Source organism: Macrotis lagotis, chromosome 5 (genome assembly GCF_037893015.1).
Source record: "Macrotis lagotis isolate mMagLag1 chromosome 5, bilby.v1.9.chrom.fasta, whole genome shotgun sequence".
Classification (NCBI taxonomy): domain Eukaryota; kingdom Metazoa; phylum Chordata; class Mammalia; order Peramelemorphia; family Peramelidae; genus Macrotis; species Macrotis lagotis.
The window spans coordinates 219,371,130-219,398,076 of NC_133662.1; the positions used below are offsets into that span (position 1 = coordinate 219,371,130).

Below are 26,947 nucleotides of genomic sequence, written 5' to 3' on the forward strand. Positions count from 1 at the left end.
TCAGAAGAAAATCACATATTTTTCAAATCCCAGGCCCTGGGGTTTCTCCCTTCTGAGAGAGTCAGAATGACATCTTGAAAAGAGGTAGAGACTTAGAAGGAGAGAAGGGCTTTTCTGCACTATTAATTAGCTGTGAGATGTTGGATTTGACTCTCAACTATTTTGAGCCCCATTTTATCTAAAAAACTGAGATAATGACTTGGGCCCTATTTACCTTGTGGGTTTTTTGGGTGGATCAGAGGACAGTGCTTTGTAAACTATAAAGTATTATATAAATGCAAGGTATTATTATTATTAATGATTATTTAAGTGCTAGTTATATTATTATAATTCCTAATAAGAAGTGTTGATGTTATCCTCTCCTTCATTCTTCCTCAGCACTAGGCTTTGGCCATATGATCAAAGTCATCATCTCTCTATTGACCTGGTTACCTCTTTCTCACCTTGATGATGGTAGCAAAATATTCTCCATTAATATGATTGTCTGTCTTCAGGTAAAGATCCCTTAGTTCACTGGCCCCAACAGGATTATATTTATCATTGAACTTGTCAAAACGCTGGAAGGTCTGACGCCCCTGCATTAAGAGAAATGCGACTTTTGGTTATTGAAGGACATAATCCTGCATTTCTGAGGGGAGGAAAGCTGAGTCAATGGGACTTCTACCAAGAAACCCAGAACATGTGGACTGAGAGGGAGTCCCCTTTATAGCTGGTTATGCTCCCAACCCTGACAGACCTGGATCAGGGGATGGATTTGGGGAGAAATGTGGCCATACCAAGGTAGGGCTACCCTTCCAACCTACAGCATGAACATCCAGCGAATCAACTGTTAGGTCATAGGGATGCATGTCTAACTTAGTGAAAAGTTCCTTCAAGGTCAGAGTTTTCTCCTTGGTGCTATAGACCACTCGGTCAGCATCCACTTTGTAAGATTTCTGAATGAAGCGCAGCAGATGCTTCTGGTTCATACAGGCAGCAGCATGGATATGAGTGTCTACCTACATATTAAGAGAAGAAAAAATAATCATCTTCTGGGCAAATCTTCTATTCAGTAATAATAATTATAAAGCTTTGTTATTTCATTTCATGTTCCCAGGCATTCTGAGAGGTATGTCCTATAATTATCCCACTAGGTAGGACAGTGGCTTGAGAGCCAGTCTTGGTCAGGAAGTTCAAATCTGGTCAAATTTTGGCCTCAGACACTTATGGCAGTGTGACCCTAGGCAAGTCACTTTACCCTGTTTGCCTCAGTTTTCTCATCTATAAAATGAGTAGGAAAAGAAAATGGCAAATCACTCCAGTATCTTTGCCAAAACACATACCCACACCCACAACCCCCTCCCCAAGAATTGGATACAATTGAAATGACTGGACAATAAAAATATTCAGTGAAGAATATAGAAACATTTACCAAATGCCAGTGGGTAAAATGGAAACCTCTATTCCAGATGATCCCTTCCAATCTTCAAATCAATGATCTCAAGTCCATTTCCACTTAATTTTTATCTTGTCTTTGTGTTTGTTTTCCTCCTTAATTCTATTTCCTGCTCCCATTTCCTAGGTCTTTAAATCAGAAGTGTCAAACCCGTGTTTCACTACACTCTTAATTGCAGTCTGAACCAGATTAAAATGTAATTGAAAAATATTTGACAAAATAAATAAAAATACAAGAGAACATAGATAATACATTTTAAAATTAAGTCAACATTATGTAGGGATCAGGGGCCTCTAGATTCTATATGAGCTTGACATCACTGCTCTAAATTGTCCTTTTTAAAATCTTTTATTTCAAGTTGATAAAAATGGCATGCTTCTGTGCTCACTGAAATTAAGATTGCAAATAACATCTTTAATGTTCTAGTACATTGCTGGGTTTTTTTCTCTCAGTGTGGGTCACTGAAATCTCAATTCAATTCTTTTTTTTCTTTTTGGCAGCAATCAAGTTTAAGTGACTTGCCCAATGTCACACAGCCAGTAAGTGTCTGAGACTGAATTTGAACTCAGGTCCTCCTGATACCAGGGCTGGTGCTCTCTCTATCGTTCTACCTCCCTTCCTCAATTCAGGTCTGATAGGAATTCTTGGGATTTTTGGACAGCTGGAAGGGCCAGGGGCTCAGAGTCTTGCTCTGGAGACCGATTCCAGTACTCTTTCACTCCTTTACCTTCCTGCAGTTGTAGAAGTCCCGATGGGGGTTGTTTTTCAGTTCCTTTAATTCATCCATCTCATTGAGCATTTGATGGACCTGAAACTTGGACGACAGGAACTTCAAGCGTCGGTGGGTATAGGTTTTACTAACAAAAAACCCAAATGGCAGAATTATTATTAAAATTTAAAATTCCAGCATATTCAGGTATTATTTAAAATTCTCAAGATTTAAATCATGAATAAATGAAAAATCATGAAAAAAATTTAAAAGACATTTCCATTTATGCTGTTGTTCCCTCCATTAAAGGTATTAGCTTGGTTAGAGCATGATGCTAATGATGCCAAGGCCATGGATTTAGATCATGGACTGATAGCTGACTTCCTTTGGAGAAGCAGCATGTTACAGGAAGCTGGTTTCAAATGGTCTGTGACATTCAGTTTGCTAAGGAAACTATTGCCTTTGTGACTTTGAGCAAGTCATATAACTGTTATAGGTCTCAGCTTTCATGGATCAAATAAAGGAGTTGGACCAGATGACCTCAAGGATGTCTTCCATCTGTGATCCTGTTGGTCTTTAAGGATTTAGCTCTCAGCTAAGGAAAGTATATTAAGGTGACACAGAACCATAACTAGGATGGTGCAACTGTGTCTTTATCCCAGGATGTTCCAATATTTAAAAGGCACTAATGTGACCAGCACAGCATAAAAACAAAGGAACTTGGAATCTCATTTTATTTTGTTTGTTGATCTGAACCTATGGATTCATTGGTATAGGTTATTTCCCATGTATCTGCAGAGCAAATGAGTACTAAAAATATTCCCTATGAGGGGCTTCCTCTATCAATGTTGTTGTTCAGTTTTGTGATTAAACCTTTGAGATCCCATTTGGGGTTTTCTTGATACAGATGTGGGAGTGACTTGTTATTTCCTTCTCCAGCTCATTTTCCAGATGAGGAAACTGAGGAAAACAAGGTTAAATGACTTTCCCAGGGTCATACAACTAGTGTCAGGTCTTCCTGACTCTAGAACTCTCTACCAATAAATATCTTCAATTGCTCTGAAACTTAAAAGTCTGAGAATTGTTTGAAAATACTGAGAGGTTAGATAACCTGTCCAGGGTTGCATGGTCACTACATGTCAGAGGAAGACCTTGAACCCAGGTCTTCTTGACTCAGAATCAGGTTTTCTACCCACTGCTCTACTCTTTTTGTTTGTTTGTTTTGCAAAGCAATGGGGTTAAGTGACTTGCCCAAGGTCACATAGCTAAGTAAGTACTTAGTGTCTGAGACTGATTTGAACTCAGGTTCTCCTGATTCCAGTGCTCTATCCATTGAGCCACCTAGCTGCCCCATCCACTCTTTCTAGAACCTTGTTAATAAGAATAATTAAATAAGGCAGGAAGTTATCAGATGTTCAAGTGACTTACCTGACTCACCTTTCCCCAGTCCCTTGGTGGTCTCCCCAGTAATGGAAAATGTTTCCTACCACAGGGCAGTGTACTTACTTTCCTTTGTCCTTCAGCAGAGGGCAGCTTGTGCTTCTGACCCTGGATATAATTTGTGCCACTATCTCAAGGGCAAAGAATAATATTTACAGCTAGGATGAGATAGTCAGCTAGAATTTATTTATGAGCTAGGCATAAGAGTTGGGAATACAGATAGGAGTTGGAAAAATTTTTGTAATCAGTAGACATCTAAGTGAATAATACTTACACAGGGCCTTGAGCAATTAAAGCAAGTAAAAAATTCATATCATCTAAGAAAGTGTCCAGATTTGGATAAGGGAGAGGTACAGGCTCATCCTTGTTGGCAGCAGCTTCATTAGCATAGCAATAAATGACACCGTCCTTCATTTTGAAATGATAACCCAGGTTTTCAGGGAGATTGTCTTTTTGGAAAGGGTCTTCTCCTTTCTTCGGGGGAGGAGTAAACACTTTTTCAATGAAACACATGCAAAAATATAACATCAGCAAAAATGATTCATGTAAGAAAGAGTTACAAAATGAAATAAAGTAAAATTTCCTTAATATGGACCTTATTAACTCAGAATTTGGAAATATTCAGATCAAAGATGATGAAGATGACATTCAATTAGGTGTGGAAAAGGAACCAACAAAACAATTTTTAAACACAGAAGGTATTTTACCTACTTAGGAGAATAAGAATTCATTTGTATATGATTACCAATATGACAAGTTCAATGATAATTCCTATCCATTTATCAGGACATGTCACAAAGGACTGATTTTTTTGTTATCCTATTTATTGAGCATACTTGAAATTAATAAAAATTATCTTCTCAAAATTATCTAATATGGATTTTCAAAAAATTTTTCTGACTGGTCTTCATATTGGTTTAAATTAGTGAGGTTTTAGTTAAAAGGTAAATCTTTATTATAACCTTCTCTGGCTATGTTATCTATAAATAGCCCTCCCTATATTTTTCTACTAAAATTGAGGGGAAGAAAAATGTGATTATGGAAGGGTTATATGAGTCAATTGTTTCTGATAACTCTCCCATCACAGTTGAAACAGAAGGCCTCAGCTACAGTAACCAAGTAGAGAGTCAATGAGAAGTGATTTTGTCATTTCTTCTCCAGTGTGTCTCCATTTTATAGAAGAGGAACTAAGGCTAATAGAGGGTAAGTGATTTCCCCTGAGGTCACACAGCCATTAAATGTCTGAATTTGGTTTTGAACTCAGATCTCCCTGATCCCAGGGTTTGTACTCTATCCACTAAAGGGAGATACAAGGTAACTTTCTTTCTTTTTTTTTTTTTTTAGTATAAGCTATTCAATTTTCAAAAGTCCCATTCCTATGTCTTTTATATTAAGATCATAGTAACAGATTTAATTCTGTAAAAGATTGATACGGGAAAACTGATATACTAAAAACTAATAAAAACTTCATTGTTAGAAGGAGATACACAAAAGTTTATTCAAACTCTCCATGTGAATGTCCACAAAAATATTCTAGATTGGTCCCTGCCAGAGATACCATGGGATGGTTCTAGAGAAAAGTGAGAAGATTAATTAAATGATCTTCCAAATGTTACTAGGAACTCAAAGTTTATTTGCATAAGACTCTTCTTATCGGTAAAGATTGCTCAGTGCTCCCTATGGGATTATTGAGAACCAAGGGTCTTCTCTCCTGAAGCTGCAAGCTAGAAGACTCTTCTCTAAGGCGGGAAGTGCTGCATGTCACCCAATAATTCTGTCCTCATTGGTGAAGATTGAGCTTTAAAGCCCTGCTCCCAGGAATATCTCATTTGGCAATTGTCATTTCTCATCTTCCCATTAGAATACTAGGGAGGAGTACTGTACCTTGATCTTTACATGGTGATGTCATTTTAGTCTTCTAGAATGAAAGACAATAACCACCAAGGGAGATTCAGGAGATATATGGAATAGGAAGACATCTGATCTAGAGACAGGTCTCTTGAACCTGGGTGAATGGTTCCCATTCAGAGAGTTTTTCCAGTAACCTCCCCAGATCTGGATAATTTATAGACTTCCTATATATAATATTGCTCACAATTTAAAATCTAGTTCTAATACTGATATTCATCACTGTGATTCAATATGAGTATGCTATTAGTATCAGTTAAATCTGGTGGCTCTCTCCCTCTGTACTCATTGGAATTATAATTGACAATATAGTAAAGGAAATAGAGTTCTGGACTTGGGGTGAGGAAGACCTTGGTTCAAATCCTGCCTCAGACACTAGCAAGTTATGGTCAAGTGATTAAACCTCTCTGAGCTTGGAACAGTTCTCCTAACCCTTAATCTATGAAGTTATGGATGGTTTTCAATCTGTTGGTGAAGAGGGGGAGTTCCCACATTGATGGTTAATCCATGACATACTAACATTTAGAAGAATCAGTTACCTGGGTTTAAACTTTCATCCTCTTTCCAAGGAATCCCTTCAATGTTCCTTAGATACTTGGAAGGAGTCTTAGGAAACCTCTGAAGTGACTGCTGCATATATTTTTCTCGAATACATAGGGCCCGGTATAGACCTTTGCAGACATCTTCAAAATCTTCTACAGTGACCTAAAGACAAAGCCTCTTAGTATAGGGTCAAAGTCCCATCCAAATTGGAAAGTGGCCCAGAGTGGTATGCTAGTAAATGTTTAACAACCATCTTTTTTGGATGGGAAATGTAGTTACAATACACATTTAAGTTTATTATTAACATTTTTCCATCAATTTTTTTAGACAATCAATAAAACAACAAAGCAACCCTTATTCATATCATTTGCTGATTTCCCAGGTGTAAATGCTCACACTGAAAATTACCCTGGCTATGGGTAATGTTTGTTGTCTGACCTTATTTTCCTATGTTGATTCTCTCTCAGGGGTTTGGTGGTCTCAAGTTGACCTGCCTATACTCCACCCTCCCTCTTTTCTCCAAATGAGAGCTTGCCTTTCCAATCATCTCCTTTCCCCCAATCAAATAGTGGAGAAAGACTTGGATCTAAGTGAGGATAATCTGAGTTAAATTCAGCCTCAGATACTTACTAGCTTTGGGACTCTTGGTAAGTCATTTAACCTCTTCCTGCCTCTATTGTCTCTTCCATAAAATGGGAATGCATAATAGCACTTCTTTTTCAAGGTTGATATGAAGATAAAATGAGTTTATATTTATAAAGTGCTTTAGAAAACTTAAAAGTGTTCTATTATTGTGTCAATGTTCTATGTCCTTTTCTGTGCAAAGGGATACCTAGATAGTCTGAGAAAACAAACTATTATCATAGTCTGGTATAGTCAATAAGAACACTGAAACTTGAGTCAGGAAGACCTGGGTTCCAATCCAACTCCTGACTCTTTCTCACTGTGAGGCTTTGGGAGAATCATGGAAACTCTGTGAAGCCTCAGTTTTCTCATTAGTAAATTGGGAATAATAAAGGTTTATTGGAAAGTGCAAATGAAATGATACATGTAAAGCAATATGCAACCCCCAAAACACTAGAAAATGATGATGATGATAATGATGATGATGATGATGATACCAGTGTCTTTTCTCTTCCCAGACAACATGTACATTTTAATTATGACCTTGTGGAGGTGAAACCTGAACTTCAAGGAGTAGACCTAACAGTATGAATTTCAGGATTATGAATATCAGGGTATCAGAGGAACTATTTGGGAGCAGGAAAGGACCCAATGAGTCCTTGAAATCACATCCCAGCTGCTGGATGCACTCAATATTTGAAAATGGTCAGTTCCAGTTAAGATTGGAACATGATGGTGAGAAGTATACAGATTTCCTATTTCTTCTGATCTATAGTTATAAAAGGTAATGAATGGTACAGGAGATGTGCCGCTGGGTCAAAAATGTCAGGGATTTCTTAGTAGCAGCCTAGAGAGCTTGAATGTAGAATCTAAGGCCTGGCTTCAAATTCAACCTCTGATTTTTATTAGCCATATGATCCTGTGTAAGACATTTAAACATTCTGAGTATTTTTTCTCACCTGTAAAACAAGAATGATAATAGTACTTCCCTTACAGGGTGTCCATGATTAAATGATCTCATGTATTAAAAGTAATTTGCAAACTTTAAAATGCCATGAAAATGTGAATTCTTTATTATATCGACTAATTTCCCAGGGGAAGCCCACCACCAAATACCATTATTCCACAGATAAAAGTGGCTCCACAATCCCAATCAAAAATTATGGAATGTTTCATTACTGAAGTCCAACAAGTTGAGCCCTACTGTGTTTCTCCAGGAGCTGCCAACCTCCCCTCTCCCAGGTATGGATAAGGTTTCTTCTTGGGGGATACAGACTTGGGAACTTGGTCCCTCCATCATTAATTCCAATACTTGGGTCACACCCCCGAATGTAACAGACCAATCAGGGTATTCTTGGGCCAGAGATGGAGTCATAATGAGAATTAATACAATGATAATTAGAACAATACAGAAGGACTAAATTTTGTTCAGTGTAAGCATTGCCATATGGACAGTTCTGGATTCTTTTGTCCTATTCAGTCATCTGAGTGTGACACATTCTTGACTCAGATCTTTGACTACTTGACTATCCAAGAAAATCCTTGTTTCAGCCTTCAGTCTATCCCCCCATTTTTTCTCCTCTCCCTCTCTCCTTTCTCCCCCAACTTAGTTTCTTTTCTCCATCTATCTGTCTCTTTCTCCTCTTATCTGTCTCTTTTTATCTCTCTCCTTTCCTTCTTTCTGACTCTCTCCTTCATCTCTCCCTCTTTCTCCATCTGTCTTTACCTCAGTCTCTCCCTCTCCTTCATCTCACCTTCATGTGACAGAATTAAGACAAGTTCCACTGACTTAGTTCTCTAACATCCTGCACTAGCTCAAATAGAACAGAAGTTCAATAACTGGAGTGAGACAGTCCCTGACTCCAAGTCTTTTTGCCATGCCATTCTGGTTCTCCAGCCCAGATCTGTTCATTTAGTCTTATTGGACTTAGGTCTCTAGGCCTCTAGCTGCTTTCCCACTTCTCATCTTCATACTTTCCATTCTCATACTTTCTCCACGTACATCCAAGTTTATAGGATTATGGGATTGTAGCTTTGGAACTGAAAAGAATTTTGATCATCCAGTCTAACCTCCTCATTTTACAAATGAGCCAGCTGAGGCTGGAACATTACATAACTTGCCAAGGTTATATCAGATGCCCTTTATTGAATTTTCCATTTATTTGGACTCCGGAGATTTTGAGTTAAAGGATCTCAGTTTCTATAATCATTCCATTTAAACACACCAAGAGCATCCTTTCCCTCCAAACCTCTTCCCAACTAGGAACAATCAGTTAAGAGCTATATAAACTCGCCATATAATGGGGGATATTTCATCACTTGGACTCCTGATTATCTTTTAAGCTTGCTCCTCTAGGCCTAATAACCTGAGAAGGGGCTCTGGGACTAGTCATAAAACTATTTTTAGAGAGGACACTAGCTGCTGAACTTGAGTTTCCCCAATGTGCTGATGGTGAGCTCTAGATCCAAGTGGCAGAGATATTTATTAGTTGGGCAACTGGTCTGGGCTACAGAAGTAGGTCAGGTTCCTTAAACCAAGAATTCACCAGCCCTCCTATCATCTTAGAATCTGTTCCAAAGAGCAGAACACTTTACGCATCTCAGACAAACAAGGGAGGACCTTCTATCAAGGAACAGCAGCTTCTCTTCTCTGTGTCCCCACCATTCTTTCTGTCCTTGTCTCATTCTATTTCTCTGCTTTCTTTGGATGACCTATATTCAGAGGAGAAATCAGCGATCTTAGAGCTTGGAGCCAGCACTCCAAAATGTTTCCAGTATAAGTAAATTCAGAGGGAGGAAGGGAAATCTCAGGGATGTTCCAGGAGATCACCTTGCAGTAGAGAAGGGAAAGGAGGAGAAAGAGAATATATATCTATTAAGTGTCTTCTATCTTCCAGGCAGGTATTATTAGTTCATTTGGTTTTGACTTTGGATAAGAGCCAAGAAACTGTGTGGTTTTTGTTGATGGGGAGCCATGGCTGGGTGGGGAGCCAGCCAAACAGCTCACTCACCTGTGGTCAGTTGTTTCAACCTACCTCTGGTCCCATATCCCTGTGCTGCCCACTCCTCTCACCCACATTCTTGCATCATAACTCCCCAGTGGATCAGGTCGCTGGCAGCTCCAGGGGGATTGTTTTTATTTTACTAATGTCTGCCTAGAACCTTCTGTCAGTCCTACTCATACCCAGTATTCTCCAGAAAATGAGTGAAGGTATAGGAAGCATCTTTTTTTTAAGGTTTTTGCAAGGCAATGGAATTAAGTGGCTTGCCCAAGGCCACACAGCTAGGTAATTATTAAGTGTCCAAGGTCAGATTTGAACTCAGGTACTCCTGACTCCAGGGCCGGTGCTCTATCCACTGTACCACTTAGCCACCCCAATAAGAAGCATCTTGAAAAGTATAAGCAACACCATAATATCATATCTAAGCAACAATATGATAGTATGACCGTGATATTAGAACAGAAAGGAAGCAAAAGCAGCAGGTTTGGGAAGGAGAGAGGAGCTGGGAAAAAAAAGAGCCAAGGAGCCCAGAAGGAGAAAAGATCAGCTTACCCCAGAGGCATAGTCTCCTGTGATCTGTACTCTCTGGAAGTCTGGCACAGTTTGATAGACAGGAGATGAGGAAATGTAGTCATCAATATTGGACAGTTTGGTTGATGATGGTTCACTATGTGGAACGGACAAATTAACTGTCTTCCGGCCCCGGAAGCGTTTCTTCCTATTCTTGGAAAAAAAATGGATTTCATCTCTTTGTCCTTTCAGCAGAGACTTCATTCACTATGACAAAATTGAGTTTCTCTACAAATATTAAATTTGAGGCAAAATCATTAAATATGGGAATGAAGTTGGTTTGGCAGTCATTAGCTCTCTAACTACTTGTCTTTTTCCTTAGCTATTTCTTCTTCTTCATCCCCATAGGATTTTTCCTTGACCATTTTCTTGTCTTTCTTCTCCCTTTATGATCTTTGGGTTCCAACTAGTTAGTCAGTCCACAAGAATTTTTTAAGCACCTACTATGTGCTGATTGCTGGGAATGGGGGGGGAAAGCAAAAGATAGTCCCTGTCCTTGAGGACCTCACATTCTAATGGGGGGGGGGAGACAATATGGAAATAAATATGTACAAATCTCTACATATAGGATTCAGAGGAAAAGAGCATACCTGCCTATTAAAGAAGACAGACAGAGGCAGATAATAATAATAATAATACTGATGATGAAGATGAGACTTATGTATTATTAGCCTCCAGCTCTAGAGGATCGTTTAACTCAATCTAATCCATCTTGGTCATAGGAGAATATCATTTCAGCTGATGAAGCAGGATTAAACTCAGAAGCATCTCTTTTATTCCAATATACCAGTTGTAGGCTAGGAATGGAATGTACTTAAAAGAGACTGTAATAGCCAACCTAAGCAATTTAAGAGCTCAAAGCTACCTTTAACTGTCACTGATAATCAATAATCTAAATAGAAACTTAGGCTAAGAATGTCAGAACTATTAAGCTGGTGATTTGCCTTACAAGCATGAAGTAAAAGAGGAGAGATGGTTGTTCATAGACCCAAACAGTTCTGTGATGATACATAAATATCATGTGCAAGTATATTTTGCTTTGAGTTTTATCCCATTCATTATTATTATTATTGAAATACATGTTTGTTTTAACTATTTATTAAATGTTCATATATATATATATGTATATATATACTATGATGTATTCTGTGCCATGTGTTGCTTATATATTTTGACAATGTCCTATAGATGTATTTGCATATAGAGAATTATAACATAAGAATTATAAATTTGATTGCTTTTATAATATATTATTGCACATATTCATTGCTGTGAATAAGAATGTTGAATTTTACTCATGAAATTGTGTATAGATTATTACAAGTGAGGATTTTTATTTAAACTCATTTATGATATTGAATGAGAAAATGTTATTTTTGTTTTACTCTAATGTGCACAGTGGCTAAAGTCTTGGACTTGGAATCAGAAAGACTCATCTTCATAAGTTAAATTCTGATTCAGACAGATACTAGCTGCATGACCTTGATCAAATCATGTAACTCTATTTGCTTCTGTAATCTGTAAAATGAGTTGGAGAAGGACATGCCAAACCACTCCAGATCTTTGCAAAGAAAACCCCAAATGGGGTCACAATGGGTCACACACACATAACTGAATAACATTCACAAATACAAAATGTATTCTTTACATAAAATGTTTGTTATGTGGACTAATCTTAATTTTCAAAGGGCTGCAAGTGGTCTGGGGAGGGGGATGGACTGGGGATAGGACTGGGAAAGGATATAGGACACTGCCCTTTTGTTAGATGGACATTTTGCTTTCTGAAATAGGTACCTGTGTAAATAACATTAGTAAAATCAGTTTGAAAAGAAACACAGCATCCCAGATGAAAGTTTTTTTAGTACAGGTAAAGAATGTTTTCAGGACCCAAGAGAAGTTGGAGGCTTCTTCTGTGAAGAAGACAGAGCATTGACTTAGTTGCAATGAATTGTGAGCTATCAGTTCATTTACAAATGAGTGCTTTCAGAGTTTTGAAGGTTATAGCTAATAAATTATAAATCAAATAACTGTTTGGAGATATATGCTCTGTGTGTGTGTGTGTGTGTGTGTGTGTGTGTGTGTGTGTGTGTGTGGACTTCTAGGGTTATGCTAAAAAGAGAGGTAGAATTTTTGAGTTTTACGTTATTAGTTAGATATGGGTCCCTGTTCACAAGAAAGCTCTGCTTTGAAACTATGAGATGATGAGAAGAAGACAAAAGATGAGAAAAAGTTGAGTGCAGGACGAGTCAAAAGAATTCAGGGACAGAAGACACAGAAGGAAGTGAGAGAAGCTATTTGTAGAAGCCAGAAGCTAGACAGACAGATAGGCTTTTTTGTTTCTTTGCTGGGAGCTGTGTGGATTGGATAAGAAACATTGTTTTGCTAAGAGCTGACTGGCTACAAAAAAAGCCATCAAAGAGAAATGACTGAAATTCAAAAGGTTTTGCAACAGTTAGAAACTCAATGGAAGAGAACTGCATTTTATTCTGTGTGAAGAGATGTTGGGTCTTATTTCTCTCTGGCACCATTTATAGCCTGAAAGAGGAAACTCTCTGAGGGAATATCTATGTGATCTTATATTACTCACTGTAGATTAAAAGAGAAGGGGAAGGGGTGGCTAGGTGGCGCAGTGGATAAAGCACTGGCCCTGGAGTCAGGAGTACCTGGGTTCAGATTCGGTCTCAGACACTTAATAATTACCTAGCTGTGTGGCCTTGGGTAAGCCACTTAACCCCATTTGCCTTGCAAAAACCTAAAAAAAAAATTTTAAAAATAAAGAAGAGAAGGGGAAAGAAATATTTGCAGTTCTTTTGCTAAGAATTATGAGTGTGTGTATATGTATATATGTGTGTACAAATATGCATATATGAATGTGTATGGATTGATGATATAATATGTATATATGTATGTGAATATATACATAAATATACATATATATGTATGTTCATACCTAATATATACATATGTGTGTATATATATATATATTACTAAAAGAGAGCAATATCTCAGTAACCTGCCAATGATATTTCTGTGTTAAAGGAGCTGATACTACTTCAGCAGACTAAGAGTAGCAGAGAAGCAAGTTTTGCTCAAAAAGAGAGTTGTGAGGGGCAGAAGGGGATGGCATCTGATGGAGACTGTTTTATAAAATGATCTACAACATCAAAGCTGGTAGTCCAGAGTCACGAATCACCCCAGGCTCATGGGTTATTCTACTCAAGAATCTTCCTGGTAGGTGTCTTTCTACACCTACCTATAGGCAGGGGTGGGAGAATGAGACCCAGGTTGTAGGGGGATTGAATACAGTTAAATATGCTATAGGCAATTAATCCATCTATCCATTCATTAAATATTTATTAAGCACCTACTATATGCAACCCACATTTTACCTCTTCCCTTCCGTGGTGACAGATAAAGTCTCCAGGTGGAATCTATGTGCTTGCATCTCCCGGAGAGAAATTGGGCAGATCTCATCCACATCAAATGGTGAAAGCTCATGTCGTCCTCCTTCATCTTTGACTTCAGAAGCAAAAACTTTTTCTGCAAAGCTTCGTGTTGCATCATCCATTGCTTTAAAAGTATTCATGGGTTAGTGTTGTGTTCCTCCAACAATCTCTACCATTTATTGAATATTTACATTATTAGGGTCAGGACTGTAACTAGGAGATCTTACATATGGAGAAAATTCACTGGGGTTGAAGAGAGGAATGGGTTAATGTTTAAGGCATGTTTGAAAAAGAGTTGAAAAAGAGTGGAGTCATAGGTCCTGAGACTTGCAAAGATCAAAGAGCTAGGTGGTCAGGGTGTTTGAAACAAGGAGAGGTTAGAGTAGAGTAAGTGATTAAAGGGCAGGTGGGAGGGAAGAAGGGAGGGAGGACGAATAATCTGGGTGTCCCTAGAAGATAGTAACAAAGATCAGGACAGCAGGGAGTGAAGTTTATAGGAGGAGAAGCTGTTGCTGATTAATGGTGGTAAAGAGGTATTGAATGTAGCAATGGGAAGCAAGGAGCATGCTCCCCCAGCCCTCTGGGGCATGGGTAGGAGAATGGACAGCCAGCCTTGGAGAGAGTGCCAAGTGATATGGTGTTTTCTGAAAAAAGTTGTTTCAGTTAGCACCATAAATTAAAAACAATATTAGAGGCAAAGATCAAGGATCATACAGTCACACTATTAGAACTGGAAGGGACTTTGGAGATCATTTAGTTTTAAATCATTTTTAAACTGAAGAAACTGAGGCCAAGAGAAATGAAATGACTTTGAGCCAAGATTCAAATATTCTTTCTCAAATTTTAAATCCTACATTGTTTTTCCTGCAGTACCACCCTAGAAGGAGTCTCAAGAGGGCTCCATGGAAAGGAGAGAAAGAAGACAGTGACAGGGAAGGCTAAGATTGTATAATCTAGGGACAGGGTATAGAGGCAGCTGGTGCAGCCAGCAGGGAGTTCCTTTCTTCCTGGTCCCTGGGCCAGGAGGCACCTGGGGGATAAAAAGTGAGGTGGGAGCACTCTGCCCTACCCCATGGAAAGATATCTGGGTGGCATGATAGTCTTGGAAATTTAGAGGGTGAATTTGGACACAGTGGGGAGGAGATGGTGGATGGGAAGCCAGTGAGGAGGGGAGAAGGAATACCTCTCCCTCAGGTTGGGGAACAGTATCCCCACATACACTTCCGAACAGGAGGAATAGTGCAACACCACTCCTGTCATCCCTGTTGGCAACTGGGATACATTCCTAAACACACCCATGCTAGTCCTAGGTTTGGTCATGATAGAAGGTGAAGGAATTGTCACAAGGGCTTCACAGTTTTCTGCCTGGGCCCTGAAAACAAAGAATGACTCAACTGTTAACATTCATCAATCCTTTTTAAGCTGAGGTGTTCTGCTATGTAAACCAGTTCACAGATTTTTAAATTTGGAAGGGATTTAAGAACTCATCTAATTCAATCTTCCTATTTTATAGATAACCTAATGGAGGCCCAGAGAGATAAACAGATTTGCCCAAGCTGCCATAGTCAGTGAGAGACAAAGTAAGGGTTGAAACCCTCTGCCCTCAGGCCAGTATGTGCTTAGAATCAATTTGGTCCTTGGTCCTAAAGTGGCCCTTCCACTGTGAAAGGTTTGAAAGTCCCTGATCAGAGTTTGGTCATTAAATTTGGTCCTTCCTTTCTCTTGTTTCAGATGGGGCACTCCCCAAATCCCAGTTCAACAGGGATGAGCTGAGTTCAAGGTCACTATCTAAAGCTCAAAATCAAGTTTCCTGGGTTGGCAGAGACTCTGAAGAGCAGAGTTGGGACTTCATGCCAATTTTCTTCCTTTGGGACCCTTGACAAATCAATTTCCTTATGGAGGCCTTATCCTTAAAAATAGGGAGAGAGAGCCATGAACGTTGCAAAGGATAAAGCCAGGATCCCTAGAATCTGAAGACAACCTGAAGACAAGGTCCCACAAGATGATGATATAGGTCATCTGTCCCAACTGATCTCTAAAGGTCTCTTTGCCTGTAAGTTTACAATTGACTCCTTTTGTAGGATCATCCTTTTGGAGCAGAATACTCAAAGGAGGCTTTAGTGATCAGTCCAACTGTCATTTTACATATGAGGAAGCTGAGGACAAGAGTGGTCTAGTCCAAAGTCACACAGTTAATATGGTGAAGCTGGGATTGGAGCACAGGCCCTTTGGTTGCAAATCCAAATCCAGATCCCTCCTTCTACTTTCAGTTTTATTCATCCCACTAATAGTTCATCAATGGCCAAGATCTTCCTTGTCTGAAGGCCTCTATGCTGAGCCCTTCTTCAAGGCAGCTTCAGCTACAGATAGGCAGTAATGATAAAGATGACAGTAAGTTAGTTAGTTGTGAAATGATAGATTATGGAGAAATTAGCCTCAGGCTAAGGGAGCAGATCATACATATACCCAAGGAAACATGCTCTCTTGTAATGTCTGCACAGCCCTTTAGGAAGTTAAAGCAAGATAGCTCAGGAATATTATGTAAAAACCTACTTATTATCGGTTTTCCCACTTTCAGTTCTGATTTCATTGTCCATTAGCTTTAGTTATAATATTTAGTAGGTAGAATCAAATAGTATTCAAATTATGAGAGAAATAATATATTTTGGGTAGTGATAGATAACTTCTATGGAAAGAATCAGCAGAAGAATTAACCTGTCCTGTTGTCATGGTCAAGTTAGCAGAAAAAGATCAATGTTTTGGCTGTATTACTATAGTTTATTTATTTTTTTTGGTTTGAATTTATATTTTTAATCTTGTAGGGAAATCATAGTGTAGAAACTCCCTCCTCTGTTACAGATCAAACAACTCTAAAAGAGTTTAATGTGAATCCTAAGAGGTTTAGTGATTTGTCCACACAATCAATATACATAACAAAATCAATACATGTCAGACATAGGCTCTGAACTCAGATCTTTCTGACTCTAGGGCTGGCTTATCCCTTATATCATACTACTTTTTTTTCCTTTCTAAAGTTTAGCACTTTTTTGGCATTGAAAACATTTCCATGAATTCAAGCACAGCATGCAGAAATCCCCAAAACAATGAGAAGGCAGCTTGCAATTTTGTTCAACTCTCCGAGAACACAAAAGATATTCAAGGTTCAAAAGGGAAATTTAATGAGAATGGAGTATTTCCAACACGTTTCCCCAGGACAATGCAAGCCCTATCTTAGCACTGCAAGCACATGCAACTGAAGAGGAGAGATGAGCAGGAACTTAATGTCATGGATGTGGTATGGAGCAATTAAAAAAAATAAGTCAGTTAGTAATAGTGGCATAGATGGTAACTTAGGCTGTAGCAGTGCCTTCACAACAGAATTTCCTGACAGAGTGGAAATGGACTTTGCACATGTATCATTTATCAAGCTATACTTTGGGCACTTGATCCTTCTCACATAGTCAGCTATAGCTATCCTTATAAAAATGTCTCAAGTTCAAAGAGTATTTTACATGCCTATATCTAATTTGTGGAATTAAATAGAGGGTTCAAAATGTGGTTTAAGTAATTTTTTTTAATGAACTCGACTGATTGTTTTGGTATACCCTAGACAAAATCATAGACTGGTTCTGTATCCAACAATTTAGTCCAAGAATAACTCTAGGAGAGGGGACACACTGGTATAGGATTCTTGAAAAAGGGATATCATGCTTGATTCAACATCCAACACCAATGATTCTCTACAAATTCAGGATGGTTTGGTTATTTTTCAGCAGTGTTTATTAACAAATAAATGAAATTAGCATGCAGTATGGTAGAGTTCAAAATTTTAGTTTGAGATCGATAATCCAGGGTCAGAAGGGACCTTGGTGATCACTTAGCCCAACCCCCCTCCTTTTATAGATGACAAAAATGGAGGTCCAGAGAGGTCAAGTGATTTGTCCAACATACCCCAGTTATGAGGCAGAGCCAGAATTCAAATCTGGATCTTTTGAATATCAGTGCTTTTCCCACTCTCCCATATATCTCTTAGTCTGAGAGACAAATTACAGGGCTACTACCCATAGGGAAATGCTTCACTTAGGAGTAGTTACTAAAAGGTTCAAAGCCAATTTGGAAGGAGGTCTCCAGTGAAGTGCTCTAGGAATCTGTCCTTGACCCTGTGGAATATTCATTTCTTTTCCCCATCAATAACTTGAGTAAAGGCACACATGGCATGTGCAAGAGATTGTAAATCACCTTAAGCTAGAAGGTATAGGATAAGCAAAATGATCTCCTTGATGGGCTAGAGCATTGGGTCAATTGGATTAAGATGAAATTGAATTGGGATAGATAGAAAATCAAATGATTTTACTAAATAAGTTAAAAAAAATCAATTCCATAAATACAGGATGGAGTTAGATGGGTAATAGTTTATCTGAAAAATATTGGGGAAAGGAAGGGGGTATTGAATAGATATGTTAGCCAAAAAAGCTCAAGTGCTCTGGGGCTAGGTTAAGAGAGGTAGAGCTTCCTGGGACAAGAAAGGAAGAGAGACGCTCCCTGCTCTTTGTCTTGTTAAGACCATACTAGGATCATTATGTTTAGTTTGAATGACATAGATTAAAGATAATATTGATAAGCTGGAGGGTATGTAGAGAATGGCAGCTTGGATATATGGATATATCTCATATGAGGATTAGTTGAAGGTTCTGGGCTTTTTAGCCTGGAAAAGAGATCAGAGTCTTTGAAGGGCTGTTATAATGGGAGGGAATGATTTGTCCTGTTGGCCACTGGAGGGCAGCACCAACAGCAATGGGTCGAAGCGATCAAGAGGCAAATTTAACTTTGATATTGGCTAAGGGAGCAGAATGAGTCTTTACCATGAAAAGTTAGAAAAGAGTAGAAAAGAGTAGAAAGAGTAGAAAAGAAACCTTTCTTTCATCACATAAGGATTCCCTCTAGAATAAAAACCAATTAGCAACTAATGTTAGGGGAGACATAATTAACAAGGGACCCAATTCACCCCTGTTTTATGTCTCTGATTTTGGGGTAAACATGGTTTCACTTCACAATATCAAATCCAAGCCCCAAGAGGTTCACTTAAAATTTGGCATTTTAAGTTGCTTGCAAAAGTACCAGAAAATTAATTTGAAATTGTTTGCTATAATGTATGATGATTATTTTCCTTGATAAAATTTGCCAGTTGCTATTATTTTAGCTAGTACCCATATAACACTGCTGAAAAAAAAGGCCCACACTCCTGATTTGAGAGCTCATTTATCCAGTTTGGATTTCAACAAGTCATAGAGGGGGAACATCTGTACTCACGGTTTTCTTTAGCTGTTAGAAATAAGATAAACAAATAGTTATGAAATACACAAAATAGGTTATAATAAATGTAAATATATATATATATATAAACTTTAGGTTAGAAATAAATGAAACAAATAGGTATGGTCAAATTGTAAAAATCACAATTAGAGTGGTCGATCATTTCTTTAGAATAGCAACCTGTGAAGTTTGGTACAGGGAAGAATAGTGGGATTCACTTCCTCTGTTTGTTGCCAAATGACTACCTCTAGACTAATCTTGCTCCACCAAGTCCTACTCAGACGCCCTGAGTTCTGGAGCTTCTGCCAGAGGAGGGTGAACTCTGGCAGCTTCATTCCAGTCGCTGGCTGCATCTGTTTTGGCATGCCAGCCTTCCAAGTGAGGACAGAGTGTCTCCTCACCCCTAGGCAGGCCCATCACTTGGGGTGGATTCATTGGCAGCTCATGAAACAAAGGAAAACCTTCAATAATTGAGAGCGAGGCAATGATGGAGCAACTCATCACTCATCGCTTCCTCTCTCATCCATGTCTTTAAACTATTCCTTTTAGAACTCCAATTTAACTAGCACCAGGAGGAAAACTGGAGGTGAATGTTTCCACTATCTTCTCACCTTTCAGACAAATTCAGAGATGGTAGGTTTAGAGCTGGAAGGGCCAAGGAGGCCCTCGCCCTGTCTCCTTATCTCCCAGATCATAAACCTGACAGGGTTCAAGCTGGAAGGGACTGAGAGGTCATCTAATCCAATTCCCTTCTTATAGAGGAGGAAATGGAAGACCAGAGACACAAAGTGACTTGTTTGAGGTCACTCAGCGACTCAGAGGCAGAGACTAGGCTCTGGCCTAGGTCTCCTGCAACCCATCCAACCCTCTTGGTCTCTAGCATGGTTGTCTCTGAATCCAGGCATCATCCAAACCTGGGATTCTCACTCACCCTTTGCTCATGCTTGGGGCTCAGGCCGGACTTTTTCTTTGTCCTTGCAATTATCAGAGCCATTGCTGAGCCCCCCACGAGAACATCAGAGCTGGAAGACTGGAGACCTTTCATCCCTGCCAAGCAGACTCCTTGGAGAACCCTGGCTCACCTACCTGGGACTCTGAACAGAGGCATTGCTGCTGGGGACCCTGACTCCTGGGAAGCCCTAGAGAAAGGCACGGCAAATGTGGGGAGGGCTGCCGGCCCCAGGCTTTAAATATCCTGACAGCCATTTTATTATTCTGTCTTGTCTCCTGTAACCTGATGCTCCAAGGCTAAAAAGAGAGGGATGACATCTGGGCCTATTTAAAGAGTCAGGCAATGGAGAGAAGAACAGGTGAAGTGGGGGGGGCACTCTGCTCCAGGGCCTGGGGATGGCCAGAAGGGAGGCTGGCTGGCCTGAAAATTCACAGCTATCCATTCTTCCCACCACCTGGGCTTCAGGTGTTGTGTTCTTGCCTTTTCAGAGTATTTTTTTTTTTTTACTTAATGTATTCTAATAAATTCTTTCACATTTCTGAAAAGCTTCAGGTACAAAATTCAGGATCCTAAATGTTCTCCATCATGAGAATGGGTTTCTGTCCTTATGTCTGTGTATGTGTGAGTGTGTGTCTGTAAGTGTGAGTGTGAGTATATGTCTGAGTGTATGTGTGAGTGTGTGTCTGTATGTGTATGCATGTATGTGTGAGTGTGCATGCCTGTGTTTATGTCATGTGTGTGAGTAAATATGTATGTACGTTTGTGTGTGAATGTATGTGAGTTTGAATGTGAATGTGTGTATGAGTGTGCATGCCTGTGTGAAAATGTGAGTGTGTGAGTGTGTGTGAGTATGTGTATATCTGTGTGCATCGTACAGATGTATGTGTGTGTGAGTGGGGTCCCAGTATATTCACTCAAATTTTTATAATGCATTTTGTCTCTCATAGTTATTTCTATCTTGGCAGAAATTCACTTAGTACCATTTTTAATGTAAAGACAAAAATTCACTGTCCATAGCATTTCCCAAATGGATAGAATCTTCTCTGCTATAAGCTCTAAGAAAGGAGCTGAACTTGTTAAACATCTGACATACTCAGTTCACTTCACATTTATTAAGGATCTACCAGTAGTCCTTTAAGGACTTCAAAGTGCTTCATGCGCACAATCTCATCTGATCCACACAACAACTGGGACCTAGACGCGAACCAATGGATTACTCCCATTTTACAGCTGAGAGAAGGGATTTGCTCAGGGTTACATCCAAATGTCCCCCTAACATCATGGTGTGCGCTTTTCCTGCTAAATGGAAACTCTAGGACTTTGCCAAACTGAGCTGATGACTCTAGCATAGAAACTCTACACTGAGGTTAACTACTAAATTGAAAACAAAACATTCAAACGAGGCACCACCTGCTAATTTGTTGGCTGCTATTAGACATGGGGAAAGCCAGAGCTTTACATACTGGACATACTTCCTTCATGTCTGAAATGGAACTCTATCTACCCCCCAAACCCTGGGCCCCCTCCCTTCCCTCTTACTGAGGAGGGCATCACCATCCTCTTGGTGTTGCAGAATCACAGTCTAGGAGTCATCCTGGACTCCTGTCTCTCAAACCCCAACTCCAATATGGTGACAAGGTCTTTTGATTTCACTTTCACAATATCTCTCAAATATGCCCTCTTCTCTCCTCTGACTCCATCACCCTTCTGGTACAGGACCCCATTACTCTGCACCTGGACTATTGCATTAGCTGTGTGAACCTGGGCAAACTGCTTAACCCTGTTTGCCTCAGTTTCCTCATCTGTAAAATGAGCTGGAGAAGGAAATGGCAAACTGCTCCAGTATCTTTGTCAAAGTCCAAAATGAAGTCATGAAGAGTCAGACCTGACCTAATTGACTGAACAACAAGAGTCTGCTTATCTCAAATCTCTCCCTATTCCATCTTCCATTCAGTCACCAAATTTGATTTTCCTAAAGCACAGTGACCATGTTACACTCCCCTTCCCCAACCCACCCACTCAGTGAACTCCAGTGGCTGTCTATCACTACCAGGCTCAAATTCCTAAATCCTTTTGGTGTTCAAAACCCACTCCTACCTTTCCAATCTTATTACACTTAACTTCCCAACCCATATTCTTTGGTCCAGTCCCATGACTCCTGGGCTGTACCTTGAACAAAATACTCCGGCTCTCGGTTATCTTTCTGGTTCTCTCCTACATATGGAATTTCTTCTGGGAATACTAAAACATAATTTGTGTTTAGGTCTCCCTTGAGGTGGGGTCCATAAATAATAGATGAAAAGTTTCTTTCTCTCCAGAGACCCCATCTAGCTATAGATAGGTCATTCATTCAGTTGACTTGGCATGTTCTTAGGAAAGAAATACATTTAGGGTTCCTAGGGTGGCAACCCCCCAGTATTCTTGTAATCATAGGGCACTACCCTAAAGATTTGGGCACTTAGCATACTGGGAAAGAAATGAATGTGGAATCCCTATAAAGGGAACTTCCTTCCTCTTGTACCAGTGGCTCATGGTAAACCTAAAGAGTACAATTTACATTCTAATTTCTTTATATTGATCTTACATTTCTAGGCTGGGACTGGGTGTATACACATACACACACATATAAGCATATATATATATCTCAATTTTTATTTTTAAAATTTTCAGTTCCAAATTCTATCCCTTCCTCCTTTCCTGCCCTCTTTTCCCTCCCCAGATGGTAAGCAATCAGATACAGGTTATACATGTGCAAATATAGAAAATATTTTCATATTAGTCATCTTATACAAGAAGACTTGAATAAGAAAAAGAATGAAAGTGAAAAATAGCTTGCTTCAGTCTATATTCAAACAATATCAGTTCTTTCTCTGGAGGCGGATAGTATGCTTCATTATTAGTCCTTTGGGATTGTCTTCCATCATTGTACTGCTGAGAATAGCAAAATAATTCACAATTATTCATTGTTACTGTGAACAATGTTCTGCTGGTTCTGTTTACTTCACTTTGCATCCATTCTTGTCTTTCCAGTTTTTCTGAAATCATCCTGCTTGTGATGTCTTGTAGCACAGTAACATATATCATATGCCAGTTGGTTTAGCCACTCCCCAATTGATGAACATCCCTTCAATTTCCAATTTTAATCGGCCACAGAAAGGAGTAATGGTTTTTTCAGTCATAAAAACCCGGGTTCTGCTTCTACTTCTGATGGATACTAGTTGCATGACCAGGATCTAGTCTCCCATCACAAAGCTCAACTCACAAAGTGTGGTCACAGGGTCTCTCTCCCAGTCACAGCTAAGTTTCTCTGGGATCTTGAAATTTCAGATCCCTAAGGCCATCATGATAATATTTCAGGCAGCTTATATGGAAAAGAAACAAATGGTTGCAAGCCCAAGCCAGAACACAAAGAGATTTGATAGAGCAACCAAAGGATTCTTCTAGCACAAATCACTTAAACTTCCTGAACCTTAGTGTCCTTATCCATTAAAAATGGGAAATTTCATCTGTACTACCTGCTTCAGAAGATAATGGTAGGATTCACAATAAATAATGTTTGATAAATGCTGTGCAAACACTGCGATGCTAAACATAGGTTATTATTCTCTTGGGCACCTGTGCTTATAAACCAAGTTCAACAGAAACAGTTGAGGTCATTCTGAAATGCCCAGATCAGAATCTGGCCTCCAATTACAAAGTGTGGTCACAGGGCTTTCTTCTCTCCTAGTCACAGTTAAGTTTCTCTTAGACCTTGAAACTTCAGATCTCTAAGGCCATCATGAAGATGTTTTGGGCAACTTATGTAGAAAAGAAACAAATGATTGCAAGGCCAAGCCAGAATAGAATGAGATTTGATAGAACAAAGAATTCTTCTAATACATGTCTCCCACAGGTTTCAATGATATGTGTTTTGCTGTTTGAGAGATATGTATATAAGCCTAGAGGCAGTTTTCTGTGCTCTCCTCCCAGTACTTCTCTGGCTTAGAGAAGGGTTGGGGAGGGTGGCATTTACTTTCTCCCTGTCTCTATCTCTCTGTGTATATATATATATATCTTTCTCTTTCCCCCTTTTTCCCTCTCCCTAAAAAAGAGAACTTACTCTGAGTTTGCTGTGGAAGACTCATTTTCTCTCTCTATGAGTGTTTTCACTCTTTCTGAAGACTGGATCAAGACCATCAATGTAGTCTATGAAAAGCAATTCAACAAGACCTTAGGAAACTTATATTTTGAAGTTTTGTCCTATTTTTTTGAATGTACTTGCCCTGCAAACTGTGCCTTCGATTCTCTTTCTCTTTCTCTGTGCATTTGTCTTTTATTTGTCATAAACTCTGTTCATCATTCTTATATGCAATTTCTTAAAGTTAATGTTAGGATAGAAATGTGGACTGGACATAGATTTCATTTTCCAGATGACAAAACCCTCTCTACCAATGAAGGTTGGCACTTTCTCTGGAACTTGTGGCCTTAAAGTTTTGTCCAGATCATTGAGAAGTGAAGAGACCAGCCCAAGGTCAAACAAAGTTGTTAAAGTTAATTCATGAATACAAAAGTTATTTTATTTCTATGAACAATACCATACATTGGTACCCAAATCTGCTTCTGAATTCATATCTAATCTCTCTATCCCTCTAAATATCCATCAATTATCTATCTAATCTGTTTAAATATCTATTTAAGTAGGCCATCTATTTATCTAGCTAAACATCCATGTAAATTTTTATCTAAATATTTATCTATCCATTGATCTGTTTATCTTTATCCCCAGATCAATGTACACTTCAAATTCATATGCTTAATAAACTGCCTATGGACTAGGCAGTACTAGGTCTTCATATATTAGAATTCATGTTTGTGAAGAATATATTCTGATAAATCTGTATCTATTTGACTCAAGTCACAATTCTAGTGTGAAACTGGGTAAAGTCACCTTGGATCTGTGTATTCAGTTATTATTACCACACTGGAGAAATCAAAACAAAGCATTACAAAATGTCAATAAAAGCCAAAAAAAAAAAAAAAAGAAAAGAAAAGAACAGGAAAAAGAGAACGGGAAAAAGAAAGAAGCCCAACAAATAATGGAAATATTCTAGTAGAAGTTGTCTCTCTAGCCTCCATTGTAGAGGTGGGAAATCTATAAATGTTGGTTTGTTGTTCTTTGTTTTTTTGTCTTCTCCCTTTTTTTCTTTAAAAAATTGTTAAATAGGACAATTTTCTGGGAAGGGGAAGGGTACAAGGGGAAATTGAAGTAATATTAAAAAGCAAAACATTTTTTAAAATTTATTTAAAATAAAGAAATATTTTCATCCATCATTCCAACAGTGAATTTTTCAGTGTTTGCTTCTGTAGCATAGTCAAGAGGTGAGGCTTTTTTTAATCTAAGGAAAATAGCACAATGTGTTGGTAGTTCTGTGAACTTATTTTCTCATAATTTGGTATCATAATCAGTCTCACAGAACTATTGCAGTTCTCTGACATGGTTCCCTTCTCTTCCTTTCTTCCCCCATCTTCTCTCACCTCCTTTCTTCCCCTCTATTGCATTAGGTCCTTTGTACCTCTTCATGTAGTGTGATTTATCCCATTCAAATCTTCTTCATCCTCCCATCTCTTTACTGTCCCCCCTTTTTAAGGAGATATTGTTTTTAAATCATTCTATCAGAGTCACAGGCAAGTCATGAGTGTCCATTACTTCTGGCTAAGTATATTCTCCCTTATAGAGTTACAGTTCTCAAGAGTCATGAGAATCTTTCTGCCAGATGGGGATATAGCCAGTTTCATCTTATTGGATAAGATTTTTACTTTGCCCTTTTTTTTCCCCCTTTTCATGTATCTTTTGAGTCTCCTGTTTGAAGGTCAAATTTTCTATTTAGCTCTGGTCTTTTGCCCTATTCCCTCTCATGAGATGACAATCCCTCATCACTAGCAGAACACTTAGCAAGAACTCAGATTCTGACCTATGTCCTCAAGTCTAGCTCTTGGAGCTTGCGATTCCATGGAAAAGGTCATTCCTGATGGTATGGAATTCTGTGTTTATTGCCCAGCACATTGCTAAGTGCAGACTTACCCTTATCTAATTGCTATTCCAATAAATTTGTACTTCTGTTTTCAAAGAAGGGCTTTTGACACTTATTTGGTGCATTAGGCTATAACATCCTATTGCTAAAGATAAAAGATCTTAAGTTCATGAGGACAGGTATAAAAGAGGCATTTTTCTTTGGAAGGAGTACAACAGCTAAGAACTGTGGGAAGGGAGGATGCCATTTTTTTTTAGGTTTTTGCAAGGCAAATGGGGTTAAGTGGCTTGCCCAAGGCCACACAGCTAGGTAATTATTAAGTGTCTGAGATCGGATTTGAACCCAGGTACTCCTGACTCTGGGGCCATTGCTTTATCTACTTCGCCACCCCCGAGGATGCCATTTTAAAAAAGAAATGTCACATCTCAACTCTTTTGGCTTCAGTCTCCTCATTGGAAGAAAGAAGCACTGAATTACATGGTATCTAAGGTTACTTCCAAATTCAAAAATTCACATTTTGTGTGAATTTCTTGTGTCCTAAACAATATGTTCACCTTTTAACCTTTGGTAGTTTGTTTTCCAGTCCAATCACATGATGAAACAGTGGGTTCAAAATGGGCTCAAAAGCTACAAATGATCTAGTACTGAATTTGGAGTTCAAGGATCTAGGTTTGAATTTCAACTCTGTGTTAGTTGGGCAACTATCTTGGCATCCCTAGGATTCAGTGTCTTTATCTGTTAAATGGAAGGAGGGCACTAAATGACTTCAAAGTTGTGAGTTGGGGAACTAACTTGGCTTCTCTAGGACTCAGTATTTTTATCTGTTACATGGAAGAAGGGCACTAAATGACTTCAAAGATCCCTTTCAGCTCTAATGCCACAACCTTGATTCAATCAATAAACATTTATTAAAAATCTACTATGGACCAGCCACTGTGCTTTTTAAAACTGTTGATGTTTGTCCTTTGTTCTTGAAGAAGACCATGATGACAGG

The 26,947-nt window shown here is 38.9% G+C and overlaps 1 protein-coding gene across 1 annotated transcript in view; it reads right to left on the reverse strand.

The window, feature by feature from the left end:
• AMPD1 (adenosine monophosphate deaminase 1) overlaps nucleotides 1–18,996 on the reverse strand; it is a 30,615-nt gene extending 11,619 nt beyond the window's left edge. The window contains exons 1-8 of the mRNA XM_074188496.1: nucleotides 18,988–18,996; nucleotides 13,621–13,801; nucleotides 10,214–10,379; nucleotides 6,032–6,197; nucleotides 3,859–4,078; nucleotides 2,163–2,292; nucleotides 804–998; nucleotides 444–575 (exon numbers count right to left, since the gene is read on the reverse strand). Of these exons, the coding sequence (XP_074044597.1) occupies nucleotides 444–575; nucleotides 804–998; nucleotides 2,163–2,292; nucleotides 3,859–4,078; nucleotides 6,032–6,197; nucleotides 10,214–10,379; nucleotides 13,621–13,799 (1,188 nt within the window). The 5' untranslated portion in view covers nucleotides 13,800–13,801; nucleotides 18,988–18,996. The remainder of the gene's footprint in view (nucleotides 1–443; nucleotides 576–803; nucleotides 999–2,162; nucleotides 2,293–3,858; nucleotides 4,079–6,031; nucleotides 6,198–10,213; nucleotides 10,380–13,620; nucleotides 13,802–18,987) is intronic.
• Nucleotides 18,997–26,947: the final 7,951 nt, after the last annotated feature.